Source organism: Mustela nivalis, assembly GCF_964662115.1.
Source record: "Mustela nivalis genome assembly, chromosome: 17".
In the NCBI taxonomy this organism is placed as follows: Eukaryota; Metazoa; Chordata; class Mammalia; order Carnivora; family Mustelidae; genus Mustela; species Mustela nivalis.
Window position 1 is genome coordinate 25,826,691 of NC_139036.1, and position 18,681 is coordinate 25,845,371.

Genomic DNA, 18,681 nt, shown 5'->3' on the forward strand with positions numbered 1-18,681 from the left:
TGTCTAGAGTGGAAGCTCCCTGAAAGCAGAGACAGGGTGTTTCTGAACAGGGTGTTCCAGCATGTTCTGAAAATGGGTGAGAACAGAAGAGGCTTTCAAAAAAAAATCATTGACCACATTGAGATACCATCTTTCACCAGTTATAATAACCAAAATTAACAATGCAAGAAACAACAAGTGTTGGTGAGGATGTGGAGAAAGGGGAACACTCTTACACTGTTGGTGGGAATGCAAGCTGGTGCAGCCACTCTGGAAAACAGTGTGGAGGTTCTTCAAGATGTTATAACCCAGTGATACAGATGTAGTGAAAAGAAGGGGCACATGCACCCCAATGTTCATGGCAGCAATGTCCATGATAGCCAAACTGTGGAAGGAGCCGAGATGCCCTTCAACAGATGAATGGATAAAGATGTGGTCCTATACACAATGGATATTCCTCAGCCATCAGAAAGGACGAATATCCACCATTGGCATCAGCATGGATAGAATTGGAGGGGGTTATGCTAAGTGAAATAAGCCAAGCAGAGAAAGGCAATTATCATATTGTTTCACTCATATGTGGAACACAAGGAATAGCAGAGAGGACATTAGGAGAAGGAAGGGAACTCTGAAGAAGGTTAATCACACAAGGGGAGAGGAACCATGAAAGACTATGGACCCTGGGAAACAATCTGAGGGTTTCAAAGGGGAGGGGGGTGGGGGGATGGGGAAGCCAGATGATGGGTATTAATGAGGGCACATATTGTAATGAGCACTAGGTGTTACGTGCAAATAATGAATCACTGAACACTACTAATGTGTTCAATGTGTTCAAAAACTAATGATGAGTAACATAACATAATAATAAAAAAATTGACTACCTGTATAAACAAATGAATGATTGACTGATCAATGAATGGACAGATTGGAACCTTAATCTGTCTCGCTAAAGCCTATAATTGTCCTTTTATGTCTTATCTATACAACAGTAATAATTTTAACAATAGTTACCATTTATTAATTCCTTACTGTGGGCTGGACTGGAACGAGGGTGTGGTGCATGAGGCACTGGTTTTGGGTACAAAACGTAAGGGGGCACCAAAAAGCTTGATAAGTTAAGATCAATAATATTCTAATAAAATATTTTAAACCTCAAAATTAATGCTGGGGCTGGTTCAATCAGTTGGGCATCTAACTCGTGGTTTTGGCTCAGGTCAGGATTTTAGGGTTGTGAGATCAAGTTCAACTTCTGGCTCTGTGCTCAGTGCAGAGTCTGCTCAAGACTCTTTCCCTCTCCTTCTCCCCTTCCCTCTTGTTCTCTCTCTCTCTCTTGCTCAGATAAATAAATCTTTTTAAAAATGCCAAAAAAATCCACAGTGAATAAGAAATCAAAATCTTAAATAAAGACAGGATTAGCAACAGTACTATGCTATACCATACTGGAGCCTGAGGCAAAAAGAGAAATTAGTGGGAGCTTCCTCTTAGGGTATTCACCCACCCACTCATCCATCCATTCATCCTTCTGTTTATCTTTATAATATGTACTAAGTAAGTGCCTACTATGTGTCTGGCCTTCTGCTTGGCACCAAGAATACCAGGGAGAGGCAAGAGACCATGTCCCTGTTCCATCCTTCCTGGAAGGCTTGAGTGACCCCAAATTCCAGAAACCACCTGCTGTTCCCCAACTCATGTCTGATTCCTGATTTCTGGTTTTGGCCTTTCAAAACCTGTTAAAGCCTTGGTTAGTCATTCACACTTTAGTATGAAAAGAGTGGCAGAGAGCTAATTTTAGGATGGCACCTGAGGAGAATACAGTTGAGGACACTGAGCAATTAAGGACAGAGGCTGTGGGAATGCCCTAAAGAGGGCTAAATGGGGAAGCTGCAGGACACAGAGACAGATTCTACTGATTTCCCAACTTTTCCCATTACCAGAGTGACAACTTCCCTTCCCTTTCTAAAAGATATGAAAAAAGATGGTAAATACCACTCATCTGGGTGTGATGCCACCTTGATGCAGATTCACAAAGAAGGCTGCTTGTGATTTTTAACCCTTGAACTCACATTGAAGTTATTAAAGGTGGAAGGGAGTGGGATATTAGGGAAGAAGGTTTTGGAGAGGCTATGGTAATGCCAAAAATTCTGCTTCTCATAGGAAAGGCTGGGGATGTTTTTTCTCTACACCTAATGTTGGAAAGAGGGGCTTCAACCAGATGACTCAACATCTGAGATGTTTTTACTTGAAATGATCTTTTAAAAATCTTTTAAAAATCTTTTAATTAATTTAATTTAACTTAAATTAATTAATTAATTAAGAGTGCAAACTGGGGGAGGGACAGAGCAGGAGAGAGAATCCCAGAGTGTAGGGCCTAATGGGGGAACTGATCCCATGACTCTGGGATCATGACCTGAGCCCAAATCAAGTCAGCTGCCCACCTGACTGAGCCACCCAGGAGCCCCTAAAGTCATCGTTATACCATTACTGGCAGGTCATGGGTCCTTTCTACCCTAAAAGAAGCCCTGTACCTCTTAGCACTCACCTTCATTTCCCCTCTCCACCGTTCTTGGCAACCACGAATCTATTTTCCGTCTCTGTGGATTTACCTCTTCTGGGCATCTGATATACATGGGACCATATGAGGCCTCACCTTTTCTATCTTCCAGCACCCCAATCCCAAAAGGGTCAGAAATGCAAGGGCAGGGGAAGTCCAAGAACTGGGTGGGGACAGCCCTCCATCCCTGACTGCAGGCATTCTGCTTGCAAGGGGCCCAAGAGAGTCACTGAGGCCATATCAGAGTGCAACTTCCCCACGGGATTGTAGATGTCATTCATTTATTTATATTGATACTGTGTTTTGTGACTTAAGTGACTGCAGAATGGTTGGTATTATTTGAGCAATAGGAAAATCGTGGGGGACTGCTGTGAGTTTTATCCAGGAGCAGAGGACAAACCAGCCCCCAGAATTCAAGACCGAGCAGGAGTCTGCTGTGTGATTTGCTCCCCCAAATTGCTCCCATTCAAGGTATCCATGACACACAGGGGCTCTAATCTGTGTACATCATGGGACAGCTGCCTCCTCCTGGGAATGGCCAGCAGGTGTCCCCTCCAGGACTGCTCCTGGACACACGCTGGACACAGAAGCCCCTTCAAGGTCCCCAAGACCCTTCTTTGGGGCTCCACCCGGACCTTAGCACCACCTAAAGAGCCTCAAGCCAACCTGTTCGCTTCCCACCAAACTTTTTCTTACTGTGCCGTCCCTTCCCCCAATATCTGCCACAGCACTTTCTGTCTTTGGACCTCTGGAGGCTCAAAGAGGAACAGCTCAGTGTCTCTGACTCATCCAGCTCCATCCCTGCCCAGGAATTCTTTTTCTCTGAACTCTTGGTAACACGCCCTTCCAGTTAAGATTACTAAACCTCAAGACACTTAATTGCTTATTGCTTCTGCTTTTTGCAATGCTATAGAGTGAAAGCCAAACCCCAGGGTCTAGAGAGGAGGCATGAAGTTGGATTTTATGATCCGGGCCCTCAGCCAGGCAGGACTCAGGGAGAGGAAGACCCTGTTATAGAACAGCTACCCCACCCCAGAGCTGGAAAGAATATGTACCATCTGGACACACAGAGAGAAGTCCCTGTGCCTGGTTTAATTTTAGTTGGGGTTGGAATCTACAAAACGTCCTTGAGTCTCTGCCATATCCACAGTGAGGGACAGATGACATCATTACAACTCTTTGGGTTTGGTACTGTCACATTTTATAGGGAAGAAGACTGCAAGTTTGGGAGATTAACTTGCTCCTGACCCAAAAAGGAAAAAAAAAAAAAAAAGTGGTGTAGTTAAAATGACAAGCCACGGTGCCTGGCTCCTTACCTTGTTATTTGAATTTCTCCATTGACATTACTAGCTGGGTGGCATAGGGCAAGTCACTTAAACTCTCTGAATCTCAGTTTCCATGCCTCTACATGGGATAATATTTGCTGTTTTGGCAAATTGTTGAAGTGATCAAATTAAAATAGCTTGCACAGTGCCTTAATGTGGTCCTCGCTCACTGGTGGCTTTCTTAATACCATCACCTGGTGCTTTTCCTGCTTTTCCAACCAGAAGTGGTTTTCTTTTTTTTTTTTTAAGAGATAAAGAGCAGTCCAATGTCACGGCCTCCTCTCTTGCTTTTCCCCCAGTCCTTGTGCTCATTCCTTTTCTCCTTGACACAGACACAGGGCACCATCCTACATTCCCTGTGTCTTGTTGAGCATCATGTGACAGCACCAAACATTCCTGGCCAGGTCATCTCCCCGCTGTGGCTGCCCCTCTGTGACTCTGGACCCCTCAGCTAGGAGGGATGAAGACTAGTACCCAAGGAGCTTGTTCCTTAGACATTATTAGAGGCCGGCAGACAGCAGCTTGCCTGTCACCACTGCCTTGGAGATGTCAAAGCAGCTTAGGGCAGAGCACTCATAAGAAAAGTAGATACTGAATTTCCTCCCTTTCTTCCTCCTTCCCTCCCTCCCGTCTTCTTTTCCTTCCTTGCCTCCTTAAACATCAGAGGTTAACCCCGAGTTAATCCTGCCCTTCAGCTCATGATGCCTCACTAGCATCAGCTGAGTCCAGGTCACTGTGGAATTTTATTGTTTCCCTCCTCTATCCTATGGTCTGTGCCCACTCTCCTTCCCCCATGGGCTCTCACTCTGATGTATTCAATGTATACCTTTGTTTAGAGATGTATTCTTGAACACTCGATAATGCTTTGTGTGATTTTTAATGTACGTTAGATGGTGAAGTGTGATAACTTGCTCTTTCTGTCCCCTTTTATATTTATTTTTTATTTTATTTTAAAAAGACTGTATTTATTTACTTGAGAGAGAGAGACAGCGAGAGCGCAAGAGCAAACACAAGCTGGGGGAGGGGCAGGCCGAGGGAGAAGCAGGCAAGCAGGCTCCCTGCAGAGCTAGGACCCTGATGCGGAGCTCGATCCCAGGACCCTCGATCCCAGGACCCTGGGATCACGACCTGAGCCAAAGGCAGGCTCTTAACCGGCTGAGCCACCCAGGCATCCACCTCTGTCTCCTTTAAAACAACTCAGCAGCGGCTCGGTAGAAATCCAGTATACTGATTTGGATACCTGCCCACTTTCCTTTGGGTGCGTACACTTTTCTGTTCTGGTAGTTTCTAATTTTTTACCATCTCAAACCACATTTGATGACTCTCCTGGCACAAGCGTGCTCTGGGACCTTTGGAAGAGTTTCTCAGGGGTTTAGATGCGGAGATAATCCTCTGGGCCATCGAAATCCCTTAAGTGCCAATATACTTTCCAAAGTTGTCTTTTGTTCACTTTTGGTATTTTGTTTCAAAATTTCTCTACAGACTAATAAAATTTCAGTAAATATATGAGTGAAATCAACTCCCTTTTCACACTTAGTATTAAGGAAAGATGATCTCAAGGAAGAGCCAAGGAAAATATGTACCAAGCACTGCTTTAGCCGTGTCGTTTGGGTTGATCCCTGCCCAGAGGCCAGCAACACTAGTGTGAGGCCCAAACAGACATCCCATTTGTTCAGAAGATTATCTCTGGTGATGTCTCCTTGGGAATGATGGGGTAATGTGTTCATCAGCCCCTGCCTCATTTATGGACTCCCTGACTCGTGTATTCTCAGCCATTCAGACACTCCACAGGTGTGTACTCTGAACCCACAATGCTGTTGATATAGTGCCCAGCAATGTGGGCTGGGAGGAGGGGGTTTGGCGGTGTTACGCAATGCTATCTACACTGGTGGATTGTAAAAGCAGGGGGAGACAGACTTTATGCATAACTACATAGTCTTTCATTGCAAATTATTATATATGCTATAAAGGAAACTCAGGTCATCCTGTAAGCAGGGTTGGTATGCGGTCTGTGTAGTTATAGAGTCCTGTGGTCAGAAGTGCCCTGTGCTTGATTAAGTGCTTCGTTGTTGTCCTCTTAGTCACTGTTGGACAAGGAGTCCTGAGTTTTCATTTTCTGCTGGTCCCCGCAAAGCATGTCCCCTGGTCCTGGTGGTGAGAGGGTATGAAAGGAGACTTTGATGGGTTGGGGATGTCAGTGAGGGTCCCCCTGATGAGACCGCTCAGGTGGTTTCTTATCAACTAGGTGTAGACTGGAGGGAAGGGAGATTTAGTGAGAAGTAACATTTGTGAAGACCTTCAGTCCAGAAAGAACTTGTTGTGTTTGAGGAACACAGAGGAAGGTCCTGTGGTTAGATCACAGAGAGCAAGGAGCAGAGAGGCCGCAGAAACCCTGGTATGGAAGACAGGTGCCAAAATGCACGGGCTCTCAGGGGCTGTGTAAAGATGCTGCTCCCTCCGTGTCTGTGAATACTCATTCTTTTGTTCATATTTGGAAGGGCAGGTTGGGCAGGTTGACTAATCCGGCATGGGCCTGCCTCTGCTCAGATATAGGTAGGTCTGCTGTCCTAGTAGGGTTCTCCTCCAAATGGGAGGGCCAACTGAGTGCTGAATGTACCTCAGTGGGTCACATTAGCTGGCAGGTGGGGGAAGAATGGGACCTTCCCAAACTACAGTGTGGGGGCTTTACTAAGTTATCAACCCCTCTGTGAGCCCGAACTCTCCCTTCAGTACAATTTAGTATAATTCTTACAGATAAACTCTGGTCTGTGACTGAGGTGACCGTAAATGTGTCCCTCAGCTTTACCAAATCTGGGGGTTCTTTCTGCTTATAATCCCTGGCCTCCCCTTCTTCGAGCATTTTCTTTAAAAAGGTTGAAATTGTAAAGTCTTTCTCTGCCCCTTTGAAATAAATAAAAATCTCCCAGACCCTTGCCAGTTTTACTACCCAGGAGGGACCTGGTAGGACCAAGTCTCAAGGACCTAGAAGCCATTCATTTGCAATGTTATCATCAAGGAAGACCGCACCCTTACATCCCAGTCTCTGTGGGGCAGAGGGAGCCTAACTTTAATAGCTGCCAATCAGCAAATGCAGACGGCCTAATCACAGAAAAGCATGTTTACAAACTCAGGAATCACTTGGTGTGCTGGGCATATCCTATAGAACCTTTGGTACTTTTCTTAGCTCACCCCCTGCATTTTGCTTCAGTGGGGTTGAGCTCATTCTCTCTTCCCTATTGCCACAGTCTTGAGTAAAATCTTGTTTGCTTATTTTAAATTTGGGGTGGGTTTTTATCTTGACACTGCTGGGAATGGGTAGGACAAAGGCATCTGCCTATAGCTGCTTCGAGACACATCTTCAGAACTCCCACCCACAACCCACTCCTGCCATCCCTCTCCACCACTCAGAGCCCAGAGCCTCCACTGCCGATTCCTCCTGTGGCTGCCCCGGATTCTGGCCTCCTCTGCTATGTTTGATCTGTTTATAGCATTCTGTTTGTTTTGCATCTTCCAGAAATTCAATGAAAACTCTAGACTAGTGATCTTCCTGCCATGAATTCCTCTTTGGTTTCTTCAAAATTATTATTTCAGTGGGTTTGGGCAGGAGGCATTCTAAAGTTAGGAGTTCTACCTGCCACGTTGAGCTGAATATGCTGTTAATTTCCAACTTGGCTCCAAGTGTTCTTTCTCTTTGTAAAGAGATCTTTGAGCCCAGATTCCTGCCCAGTTAATAAGAGCCTATTAAAAATATCAGAAAAAGCAAATAATTACCTATCTCTACAAGTAATGAAATAAACTCATAGCAAAAGAAAATAAGAATGGGAAATTCAGTTTGTACTGCTTTTCTCAAAAAAAAAAAAAAAAAAACCAGTGTATTAACTTCCATAATGCAAGAAGAAGTCCAAACCCTCAATGCAATCCCAATCAGTCCTCATTTGATGAGTCACTGGTAAAGTCCTAGAACCTACTTACTCATTTCTTCCTTTCTTAGTAGTTGTTGAGTTAAGAGGGTGGGAAGACATATTGGATAGCAGTAGGCTTATGGAGGAAAAACTTACAGCAGCAGCCCCCCCCCACCCCATCCCTCTTTGTCTCATGGAGAAGCATTTTTGGACCAGTCACCATTGGATGCACCCTGGGGAGTGCTCCTGAAGAGCTATTCTGCTGCTGAGCTTCTCCACCAATTTATAGGGAAGTTAGGAGGGGGCATGGAGAACCAGCTGGGCATGGGAGCTGTCTGGACTGGTCTTGCTGGGGAGAAAAACATCTGGAGCTTAAAGGTGACTGGCATAGGTATCATATTATCCTAGAAAGTAAATGTTTCAAGTTTTGTGGGCCACACAAAGCCTCTGTCACATCTGTCCAGCTCTGTACTTGTACAGCAAAAGCAGCCATAAGCAATATGTAAATATATAGGCAGGTTGGTGTTCCAATAAAGCTTTATTTGCAAAAACAAGCAGCAGGCTGGATTTGGCCCCTGATCCCTAGGCAGAATCCTGGTAGAATCCAGCTCATTTTTTAGAGTAAAGTTTGGGGTGGAGAGATGCTTCCTAGGCCATCAGCAAAGGGTTTGCCATCTTAATTCACCCATCCAGTACTACCTAATGTCATGGAACTGAGAGTTTTGTGAGGAAGAAAAACATTAAAGAAATAATCATGTATAATAAGTATGTAATTAAAAATATGATAAGAGCTATGACGGATTAGTTATAGGATTTTATGAACCAGGATGGCTGCAGGTCAAACTTATGCTCTTAATGAACTTATGCTCTTAATGCAAGTCCACCCTAAGGAAGGACTGGCTAACTGAGACCTAAAGGATGAGTGGGAATTGGTCAGCTAAGGGTGGGTGAAATGGAAACCCTAGGAGAGGGAGTAACATATGCAAAGGCCCTGAGGCAGAAATGAGCACCACGCCTTTGAGGTAACAAAAGAAAATCCATGTGGCTGAAGCACTGAGACAAGGTGGAATGTGGTGCAGGATGATCTCAGCAAAAAGGCAGGGGCCCTGTTATAGGGACATCTGGCAAGACATGTAAGGATTTTGGGATTTCATTCTAGTTATCATGGGAAGCTCTTGGAGGGTTTTCAGGTGGCTGCAGTGGAGAATGGAGAGGAGGGGGAAAGAATGGAAATGGAGAGCCCAAGCCTTGATGGCAAGGTTATTGTCATCAGAGTGAGAGATGGGGATGACTTTCGTTGGTGCGAGTTGTTCATGTCTGGAGCTGAAGTTCTGTGTAGGAAGCCATTTGAAGTTCCTTTGATTTTTATTTACTTATTTACTTACTTTTATTTATTTTTAAGATTTTATTTATTTATTTGACAGACAGAGATCGCAAGTAGGCAGAGAGGCAAGCAGAGAGAGAAAAGGAAGCAGACTCCCTGCTGAGCAGACAGCCTCGACGTGGGGCTTGATCCCAGGACCCTGAGATCATGACTTGAGGCGAAGGCAGAGGCTGAACCCACTGAGCCACCCAGGTGCTCTTACTTATTTATTTTTAAGATTATTTATTTGTTTTAGAGAAAGAGTGCACCCATGCATGAGTCGGGGGAGAGGCAGAGGAAGAGGGAGGTGAAGCTCTCCAGCAGACCCCATGTTGAGTGCAGAGCCCAACACGGGCTTGAGCCCGCGATCCCAAGATCATGACCTGAGGCAAAATCAAGAGTTGGACTAACCAACAGCAACCCAGAAGCCCCTCCTTCTATTTGTAATGAATGTTAGTCCAGCAGCACAACAAATTAAAAGATTAGTTTCCCATCAGCTTTTTTGCTTCACTCATCCTACTTATAAAGTTAGCAAAATTTAAGAGGTCCTTACTTAATGCTTAATGAAGTAGGAAATACTGCCCTTAAGTAATCAACCCATCTATCTACTTTGTTGATTAAGTTTTTGTAGACAATTTAAGCTGCTTTTATTAATTTAATATATTAAATTTCTAGAAGTACTCTACATGCCTGAGATAACACTCAGAACCTTCCAAAGTACTTCACTCCTGTAAATACAACAAATTAAGCTTACAAATATAGGAAAATCAAGTTGTGTTAGACAGGAGCGCCTGGGTGGCTCAGTGGGCTAAGCCTTTGTCTTTGGCTCACGTCATGATCCCAGGGTCCTGGGATTGAGCCCCACATCGGGCGCTCTGCTCAGCAGGGAGGTTGCTTCCTCCTCTCTCTCTGCCTGCCTCTCTGCCTACTCATGATTTCTCTCTCTGTCAAATAAATAAGATCTTTTAAAAAAAAGTTGTGTTAAACATTCCCATATTCTCTGCTAACTTAGCCAAATCCTCTTTCATCTCTCAACTCAAAATCTCAAGTACAAAATAAATTACTTAATTACACACTTGATATGGCAGCCACAAGGGTAATCTGTTGTGGACTTGAATAAACCTTATTAAAAATATAAACACTTGAACTTCCAAATAATACGGATGATTCCAGTGATTACAAACATATTATGAATCTTTGAAGGATTGAGTATTAATATTTTGTGCTTGATTTACAGCTTCCTATCTATGTTTAATTATAACCATTCTGTGGTTAACCACTAGGGTACAGCATTATCATCATAAACACATTGAGATTATTAGGCCATTTACTGATGGTCTTCCCCAGGTCACCATCCCTGCAGCGGAGGTGTTGCTTATTGGCCAAATGGGACTTGAGACCTGGGCCTGCACACCTTACGGGTGACTCTGCTCCACCATGACTGGGTCCGTGGGGCTCTATTTTCATAGTTGAGATGACAGCAGGAGACTTGGAGTTTACTTCCTATAAAATGGGTTGGTGGCTAAGTTCTAAATATACCTTCAAAGGATTCTTCTATGTTACTTGTGTAGACAGAAGCCAGTATCTTCACCAAGGGCATAGCAAACAATTTTCATGGCTAGGCCAGATTTTGTCATTTCTTTCATTCTTTAGGACATCTATTACCATCCTCTCTGGCACTGAAGATGCTTCAATGCCTGTATGTCAGTCCTTTAGATCTTCTTGTAATTCTTTTCTATGATCTGTGTGGTTGGAATTCTGCACCCCCTGCTAAGGTGATGGCTGACTTTCTTTAGCCACTTATTTTGTACAATTGAATTCTGAATTTTCATGATTTTCCTGACTGGCCCCTTTCTCAGATGCCTGATTGATTCTTATACCTTCCAAACCCTCATCTGCTTCTGAGACCCATCATGAGGTCATGTTGATGGGGGCTTGGGTTGGGTTGGTGGTGGAGGAGCCAACATAGGTGCATTAGAGAGGGATTTTGACAGAGGGAAAGGATTTGTTGATGGATTGGATGGAGAGTGTGTGATGAGGGCGAGAAGCTTTAAGGATGACTTACTGTTTTCAGCTTAAGTAGCTTTGAGAGTGGAGATTCTATTTCCTGAGGAGAGAAACTTGAGGAAAGAACACATCCCATGGCAATTACAGTTTCACATTCCCAGGACACTCAGTATCCATTTCAGCAATGACAGTGAGAATGAAGTGTCATTGTGCTCTACTTTTAGAACCTCTTCTGTGAAGGTCATTAGTGGTTATCTCCTCACTGGGAAGAAGTGCTCTTCAAGATGGAGTTGTTCCAAAAATTCTCTACTGGAAACCCTCTTTTCTGTAGGCTTGTTTCTGAGCCTAAGTGATTCCATCCATCCATCCATCCATCCATCCATCCATCCATCCATCCATTCTTCCATTCATCCATCTATCCATTCAACAGTGTCTGCTCTGTACCAGGTCCTCTCTAGGCACTGAGTGTAGAGCAGTGAATATATATTTTTAAAAAAAATCTCTGCTTTCACGAAGCTTACACTCTAATTACAAGGAGACAGATAAACATAAATAAGTAAATATATAATATAATACAATCTGGCAGGCACTACAGAAGTAATGACAAGTGGGGAAGGAGGATAAGGAATGTGTGTGTGTGTGTGCGCGCGCGTGCATGTGCACACAGAAATGTTATATATTATAGGGTGTTGAAGGCAGGCTTTCCTGATATGGTGGCATTTGAGCATGACCTAAAGGAAGCTGACCAGATGTGGAGGAGGAGGATTTCAGCAGAGGAACAGGCACAAAACCCTGGGGGTAGATCCTGCCTGTTGTGTTTGTGGAACCACATGGAAGGCATTGAAGGTGAGTGGAGGAAACTAGGGAGAAAGTAAGAGATGAGGTCAGGCGTTATAGGGCTGGTGGGCAAATCACGCAGGACCTTGTAGTTACTGTAAGGAATTTGACTTTGACTCTGAGATAGGAAATCATTGTGGGTGTCAGTTTGAACAGGAGAATGGAATGATCTGACTTATTTTTGAAAGGATCATTGGCTGTTCTGTTGAGATTACAAGCAGGGAGACTCTTAAAAGGCTACTTTGGTCATCTTGGGGAAAGATGGTGGCAGAGTAAGAGCAGAGGTGGCAGAGAGGGCTCGGGTTTTGGATATAGGAAGTACCAGATAGGTGGGGGGTGCGGGGATAAAGGAGCAGAATTTCGGATGACTACAGAATTTTGTTCAGAACCATGAAGGATGTTGCTACTGTTTACTGAGACAGAAAGACAAAGGAGGAGCAGATTTGGGGACATTCAGGAGTTCAGTATGGACCAGCTAATTTTGAGAAGCTATTAGACACGTAAGTGGAGACACCAGGGCTGGAGAAGTATAAATTTGGAACTTACCAACATATAGGGGAATATAGAAGCTATGAGTCTGGCTGAGATCACCTAGAGAGAGGGATGAATCAAGAAGGTTTAGGAGGACTTTGCCCTAAATGGACTTTATAGCAAAACAGGAGTAATGAGCTTGACACCATAGGGAAGTTAGGATGGTTAAATGATTTGTGTATGTAGAGCACTTTGCACAATTCTTGACACATAGTAGGTGCTTCTCTAAGCTCCTTCCTTCCCTCCGGTAGGCAGCTATTGCACTTTGTCGGGAACCAGATGGCTGTGCTTACTTGTAGGACTGTGAGTAGCTTGGAGAGAGGGATTCTATTTACCCCTCTACTCTTTCACATTCTTCCCAGAGACCCCAGGCCCTCCTCACTGATTCTTGTCCCTTTGGTTTTGGGATTTGAGCACTCTCAAAGATACAGCCATATTTTAGTGTGAATGGAGGTGTGGAGAACTGGTTTCCAGATGGGATTTGAGTGAGAGTAAGCCCAGGTGTGTTAGGGTTCTAAGGGCTGGAATTTGGAAGAGCAAGGAGCAGGAGAGTGAGGAAATGGGCCTTGATGGGGGAATGTGAGGACATCTAAGATAGACTGTTAGTTAGTTTCCCAACTTTGCCCCTGATGGTAAATGCCCCACCACTGAACTCACGGACATACATAGATCTCTGACCTGTGGTGTCCAACAGTATCCTTCCACAGGAGTTGACGCAGAAAGCTGTAGTATGCCCTCCCTAAGACCTGAGTCTGGGGACATGGGTTGAACCACACCAGCATCCCTGAGCCCCTTCTCTGGTCTGTGTCTGTTGAGGCATGGTCAGGCTGGCGTCAGCCTCAGCATCCCCCAGAACGGAGCTGAATACCTCCTCCCTCCTCCCTTTTCCTCCTTGTCCGCTATGAAGGACTGCCTTGTACCTGGCTCCATCTTTAATTGGAGTGGCGCTGGGGGCATGGTCAAATGTCCAAAGTCACTTCCACACCAGGCACCAGGGATGAGGGCCAAGGGACCAATGGAAGAGACTGCGGGATCTCAGGGTTTGGGGCACGTGGCTTTGGGCACAGAGAACGAGGTGTTACTTACACTAGGTCTTGAGGGGGTGATCCGAGAAGTAAATGTTTAAATGGCAGAGGTGTGGGGAAGAGCTTCCAGGGAAGGGTGAGCTGCAGCCCCCAGTAGGGGTGATGGGAATAATGAGATGGACTATGTGTGCACCTCAATGAGCTACTTTCCATGCAAAGGAGTGATTTTTCTGGATTCTCACACTATTGCGTGATGTAAGGCCCCAAACTAAGGGTCACTTGTGTTTGATACTCCTGATCCTAAGTCTGCCCCCGTCATCCCACTATTTAAATTAATTCACACAGAAGAGGCCAGAACAGCACCCAATATGAGTCAATACTGTAGAAGTGTGTATAAAAGAAAAGAAATGACCAGCTGTCAGTGAGCGAACCAGTTCAAATTACGCAGGTTCCTTTCAGTCACGCTGCTTTATTTCAACAATTGGCTGCCTGCAAAGGGGACACCGAGGTGTCTGGGGACCCCAGTGTCCTCAGGTCCCTGAAGGCAGTGTCAAAGCAAAGCTTCAGGAAAGAGCAGGACTCGTCAGAGAATGGGAGCACAGAAAAGCAAGAAAGAGCTTCAGTTTGTGCCAGGGACCTTCTGGGGCTCAGAGAGTTGGGCAAGAAGGGGGTTCCATGGCATCTCCTCAAGCTTCCTCAGCCACGTGGGGCCCTCTGCTCTCGGATCTCTGAGACTTGTGGTCTAGGTGTTTCATGTGCTCCTGCACCCAGGCAACATTGGGGTCTGCGCAGACCTGTCGGCCCTTTCGGGTAAGGAAGCTGTGGAACAAGGAGAGAGAGGGGAAACTGAGTCAGCAGACAACGAGGAGCCCAGCTCTTTCTCTACCCAGCTAGAGCTTCCCCACCTCTCTCTCTGCTGGATGTGGGGCCCTCACACAGAGAAGGACGCCCCCACTCTCTGTTGCTCTCTAAGGAGTCTGTGAAGACCCCACCACCAGCTCCCCTGACCTCCCTGCAGGCCAAGCTCAGGCTAAGGAAGTCCCCAGGCTGCTGCTCAGCTCCTCTCCCTGAGCAACCCCGACTTCCTAGCTAGTCCCACCTCACTGCTTCCCTCTCCCAGGCCCTACTGATTCTCACATTTGTACCCCCTTGCACCCTTTAGTGTGGCCAAACTTACATGACCCCTGGGGTGGAGCACTGGTTGCTGGTTCTATTATAACTTTCCACAAACCGGAGTGGGATTTTCCGTGAGACATAGGTGAAACAGCACTTAATGATGGTTAATTTATTCACTGGTTCTGCAAAGTAGAGGGCCATATGCTGCTGAGAGCTTTGCCACAAGGAAGTGTAAACCTGTAACTCTATCGCGCGGAGTATGGAGGAGGAGACCAAACCAGAGAACCTGGGAGGGAGGCAGGCCTGACCTTCCACTGGCAGCTTTTCCTCCTCCCCATCTTAAATTACCCTTGTCCAGGAGCCCTTGGCTGGCTCCGTCAGTGGGGCGTGTGATTTTGGATCTCAGGGTTGTGAGTTTGAGCCTCACATTGTGTGTAGAGATTACTTTAAAAAATTATCCTTCTCTAAAACCTCTCTTTCCTCCCCCCTGCTGACCCCTCCTGACTTCTCTCTGACCCTTCCCTTGGGCTGGGATGTGACTCTGGTTGAAGTGTTTCAAATTTCTGACAGTTTTCAGGATTTGGGAATAAGAAACCAGAATTCCTGGGAACGCTCAAGTCATAAATTATTCAGTTTTCTTTTTAAAAAATGGAGATATGATTAACAGTATAACATTGTGTTATTTTTAGGTATGCTGTACATTTTCCATAACATTTTATTTTCATGTTTCTAAATAATAATGCGTGACTGTATGCTAAACAATGAATCGTTTTTCTGTGTTAGGATTGTCCTGAAAGTTTCAAGGGTTTTGTGTTAAAAAAAAAAAGTAAGGTAATAAATGGTGTCTCTAAGTGTTATGATGAGATTATATACTCAATAACATATGGAGTGTTTTCTGGCAGATAACAATTGATAACAGAAAATACAGAAAAAAGGGAATATCAATACTAAATAAATGGCCAAGAAAAATTATTTAAAAAGTGGAAAAAATACTGTAGCTGTTTAATATTTAAAATACTTAAAAGTTATCATTCATAAGGGAATTTCTGAAACACAGAAAACATTAATTGCCCCATTTGTAGCCTTTATCTTTGTGTTGTCACAAATATTGCAGACGTAGAACATTTTTTCTGTTCTGCAAGGCTGTCGGCCAGATTGTTCAATATGTGTCCAAGTGTATCTTCCCATTGGGTGTTAGAGTCTATAATCTTTCATACAAGCTCATTTCCTTTTTTAACAATGAGCATATCTTGTCTGCTCCTACTGACTTTGGTTCAAGTCGATACTGCTTTTGCTTATCTAGATTTTATCTGTGAATTAGCAAACGTTTCTGGTATCACATCCTGGTAGTCTATAACATTTACATATTTTCTCTTTGTATTTCTTCTGCAAAAGCATTTATAAAGAACTAGAGCCTGCCGTGGTTATTCAAACACTGGGTAATGTCAATGAACATTATTGTTTAAACAACAGAATATTCACATCTAGCAGGAATCACAGTTGAAATGGCCCGAAGGATGTATTTTCCTCTTAAAAGTTGTTTCTTGAAACATCACTTATATGATTTGTGCTTAATGTATTAGGTATACAAACATATTAGCGCTCACTCAGAGCAGACAGGGCCATGGACACATACTTGTGCCATGGCTACAATTCCAAGCTGTTGGGTCCTGGTCACTTACCCCCTCCATGCTCCTGTCCCAGTTTCCTGAAATGCTGATCTTACATACCACGTGCTGTGTGTTTCTTGCTTTTGCTCTACATGTCGATGGAATCCTTTAAATCACAATACCTCTGTATTGGTTGTTAAGTTTTAATTCCTGCAAGAAAATTCTACCTTTCCACCTTTTCCCAGTTTCTCAACTGAGTTTTCTTAGGACTTGGGATTTGGAAAAACAAAATTTCCTTAGAAGGAGTTGCCATATGGAATTGCTAAGGGATGCCCGGGGTGGGGTACAGCAGGGCAGGACTGGTCCCCTCCGTATGAGAGGGATCTCCTTCACAGGGCTCCAGAGAATGACAGATGGGGGAGGCTTGTGGTGTTTTGATGAGCAGAGCCTTGGCTACAAAGCAGGAAAACTATACTTATCCTTGTCTCTGTTCCTGAAAGCTATGTGACTCCAGACAGGACACCCGCTCTTTCTGAACCTGTCTCCTTAAAACAGCAAATATCAATGGGGCAAGTACTGTGTATTGATTTACATATTGATGACTGTTCAAATCAGAGCCTCATTACCCCTGGGTAGCAGATGGAAAACCTGAGGCTTAGGAGGCCTGAAAGAGACAAGGAAGGCCCATCAGCTGACCGGGGCAGAGCTTCTAGGCTGGGGCTCTCTGGGAACAGAGACAGTGTCTAACTCCGTCCCTCACCATAGCCCAGCTTGTCTACTGAAAGGGTGGCAGGAGTAGGCTTTTCATATATATCTGTGGAATGAATGAGTGCATTCAGCTTGACTATATGTCTCCCTGACTGTAAAGCTGGCTATTTCTCCATTCTGGGTTGCTGTTCTCTGAAGAAGAAAAAAAAAGAAGCTTCCCTTGACCGAGTCTCTGCCATAGGCCTGGAGTCTGGCTTAGTTCCAGACACGGCTTCTCTCCATCCCTCACAGCAGCCTTTCGAGAAAGTACCCCTCGTCCCACCTGCCGGTGAGAAGCCCCACAACGATAACGGGAGTGACGGGAAGCATCACAGAGCTCTATAGCTAGCTGTGGTCACAGTTCCTGGAAAACCAGCCATCATTCCTTGGACTAGCTTGGATGCAGAATCGGAGTCCTAGGACCGAGTGTATTTCTCTCTCTGGTTTTGGTTGAAATTCAGCTCTGGAGAAAGTTTCCTGGGAAATATTCCCAACCCCCCACCCTGGCCCCAGGGACCCACAATGCCACCTTCTCCCCTGGCTGCAGCCCCCTGTAGAGAGGCAACCATGCCTGTTTAGGGTGGAAAGGGCAGTGAGCTGGGAGTCAGGACACCTGGGGTCTAGCTGAGCCCTATTCAGTCACCGGCTGCTGCTGCTCGGAGTACCTCACAGATATTTACTAAGAGCTTACCGAACGCTGGGAGCAGCTCTATGCCATAGACACACTAGAGAAATCTTAAAGGGAAAGGGGGAAGGCTGATATGGGGGTCTCAGGCTCAGGACCCTCATAGGCCAGACAGACAGCAGGTACCCATGGCCCTGGCAGTGGGGGCCCCTGAGACCTGGGAGTACACCCCCTGTCTAAAGGGATGGCACCCACCACCTCAGTCCCAGTGAAAGCTTGTGGGAACTTGGGCTCCTGTCTGCTTGGTCTGCCATAGTTGAAAAGAAACAAGAAATACAGATTTTTAAACATGTAAAACCCCATCTACACCATGGAGACAGTTTGATCCTTTGCAGGTTTCTCTGTCCCAACCTGTGCTTATGGGTGGGCTCCTGTGTATCTGCAAGAGGGGGCTAAGCAGAGGGTCCAGAGGGTGCTGGGTCAGCTTCTTTCTGTTGGGTACCCTAGGGCCAGGGAGGCTGTATTCAGAGGCAGGATTTCCTCTCCCCAAAGGAGGTAGAAATGAGTCCAACCAGGAGTGGGGGGAGACCCTTGGTAAAATGCTGCCTGTCTTGCAGGGATCTGGAGGGGTAGCCTATTTTGGACCACCCCCATCTCCCCACACTCCCCTTCCTCCAGCCACTGTACTATCTCTATTCAGAGGACTAGGGGTAATGGGTCTCACCTTCATTGGCCTCAGAGTGGAGGGCAGCAAGAATGAGGAAGAAGGTCAGGGTAGCCAGGATGACCTTCATTCTGCTGGTGGCTGACCAGCTGCAGGAGCAGGTTGGGGCTGAAGACTCCTGGATTCTCTGGTGCTTTGAAATCTGGGCTCTGACCCTCCTTTATAAGGGGTTGCGGCTGAGGAAGTCATGAGAAAGAAAAATCCATGATTGCATGGGAGTTTTGTTTCTTTGGAATTGTGACTGATGACTTGTCTGAAATAAGAGAACTGAGTCAATTTATTCAGAGAAGCAGAGGCAGAAAATGATACCAGAATTCACATTTGGCTTGCATCTTTAGG

At 45.2% G+C, this 18,681-nt stretch overlaps 1 protein-coding gene across 1 annotated transcript; it reads right to left on the reverse strand.

Moving 5' to 3' along the window:
* Window positions 1-13,969: 13,969 nt before the first annotated feature.
* LOC309851767 (regakine-1-like) lies at window positions 13,970-18,611 on the reverse strand. Its single transcript, XM_082707427.1, has 3 exons — window positions 18,343-18,611; window positions 14,698-14,818; window positions 13,970-14,339 (listed from the first exon to the last, which is right to left on the reverse strand). Exons 1-3 carry the CDS (start codon window positions 18,410-18,412, stop codon window positions 14,207-14,209), a joined length of 324 nt encoding a protein of 107 aa, XP_082563553.1. The 5' UTR covers window positions 18,413-18,611; the 3' UTR covers window positions 13,970-14,206.
* Between the last annotated feature and the right edge of the window lie 70 nt (window positions 18,612-18,681).

Bases quoted from the DNA above. Each gene is read 5' to 3' on its own strand.
- LOC309851767 (XM_082707427.1), bottom strand. From the start codon at position 18,412: ATGAAGGTCATCCTGGCTACCCTGACCTTCTTCCTCATTCTTGCTGCC. The intron at 14,819-18,342 runs GTGAGACCCATT...TCTACTTTGCAG, and splicing joins CCACTCTGAGGCCAATGAAG to AACCAGTGAATAAATTAACC. The intron at 14,340-14,697 runs GTAAGTTTGGCC...CTTGTTCCACAG, and splicing joins TGCTCCACCCCAGGGGTCAT to CTTCCTTACCCGAAAGGGCC.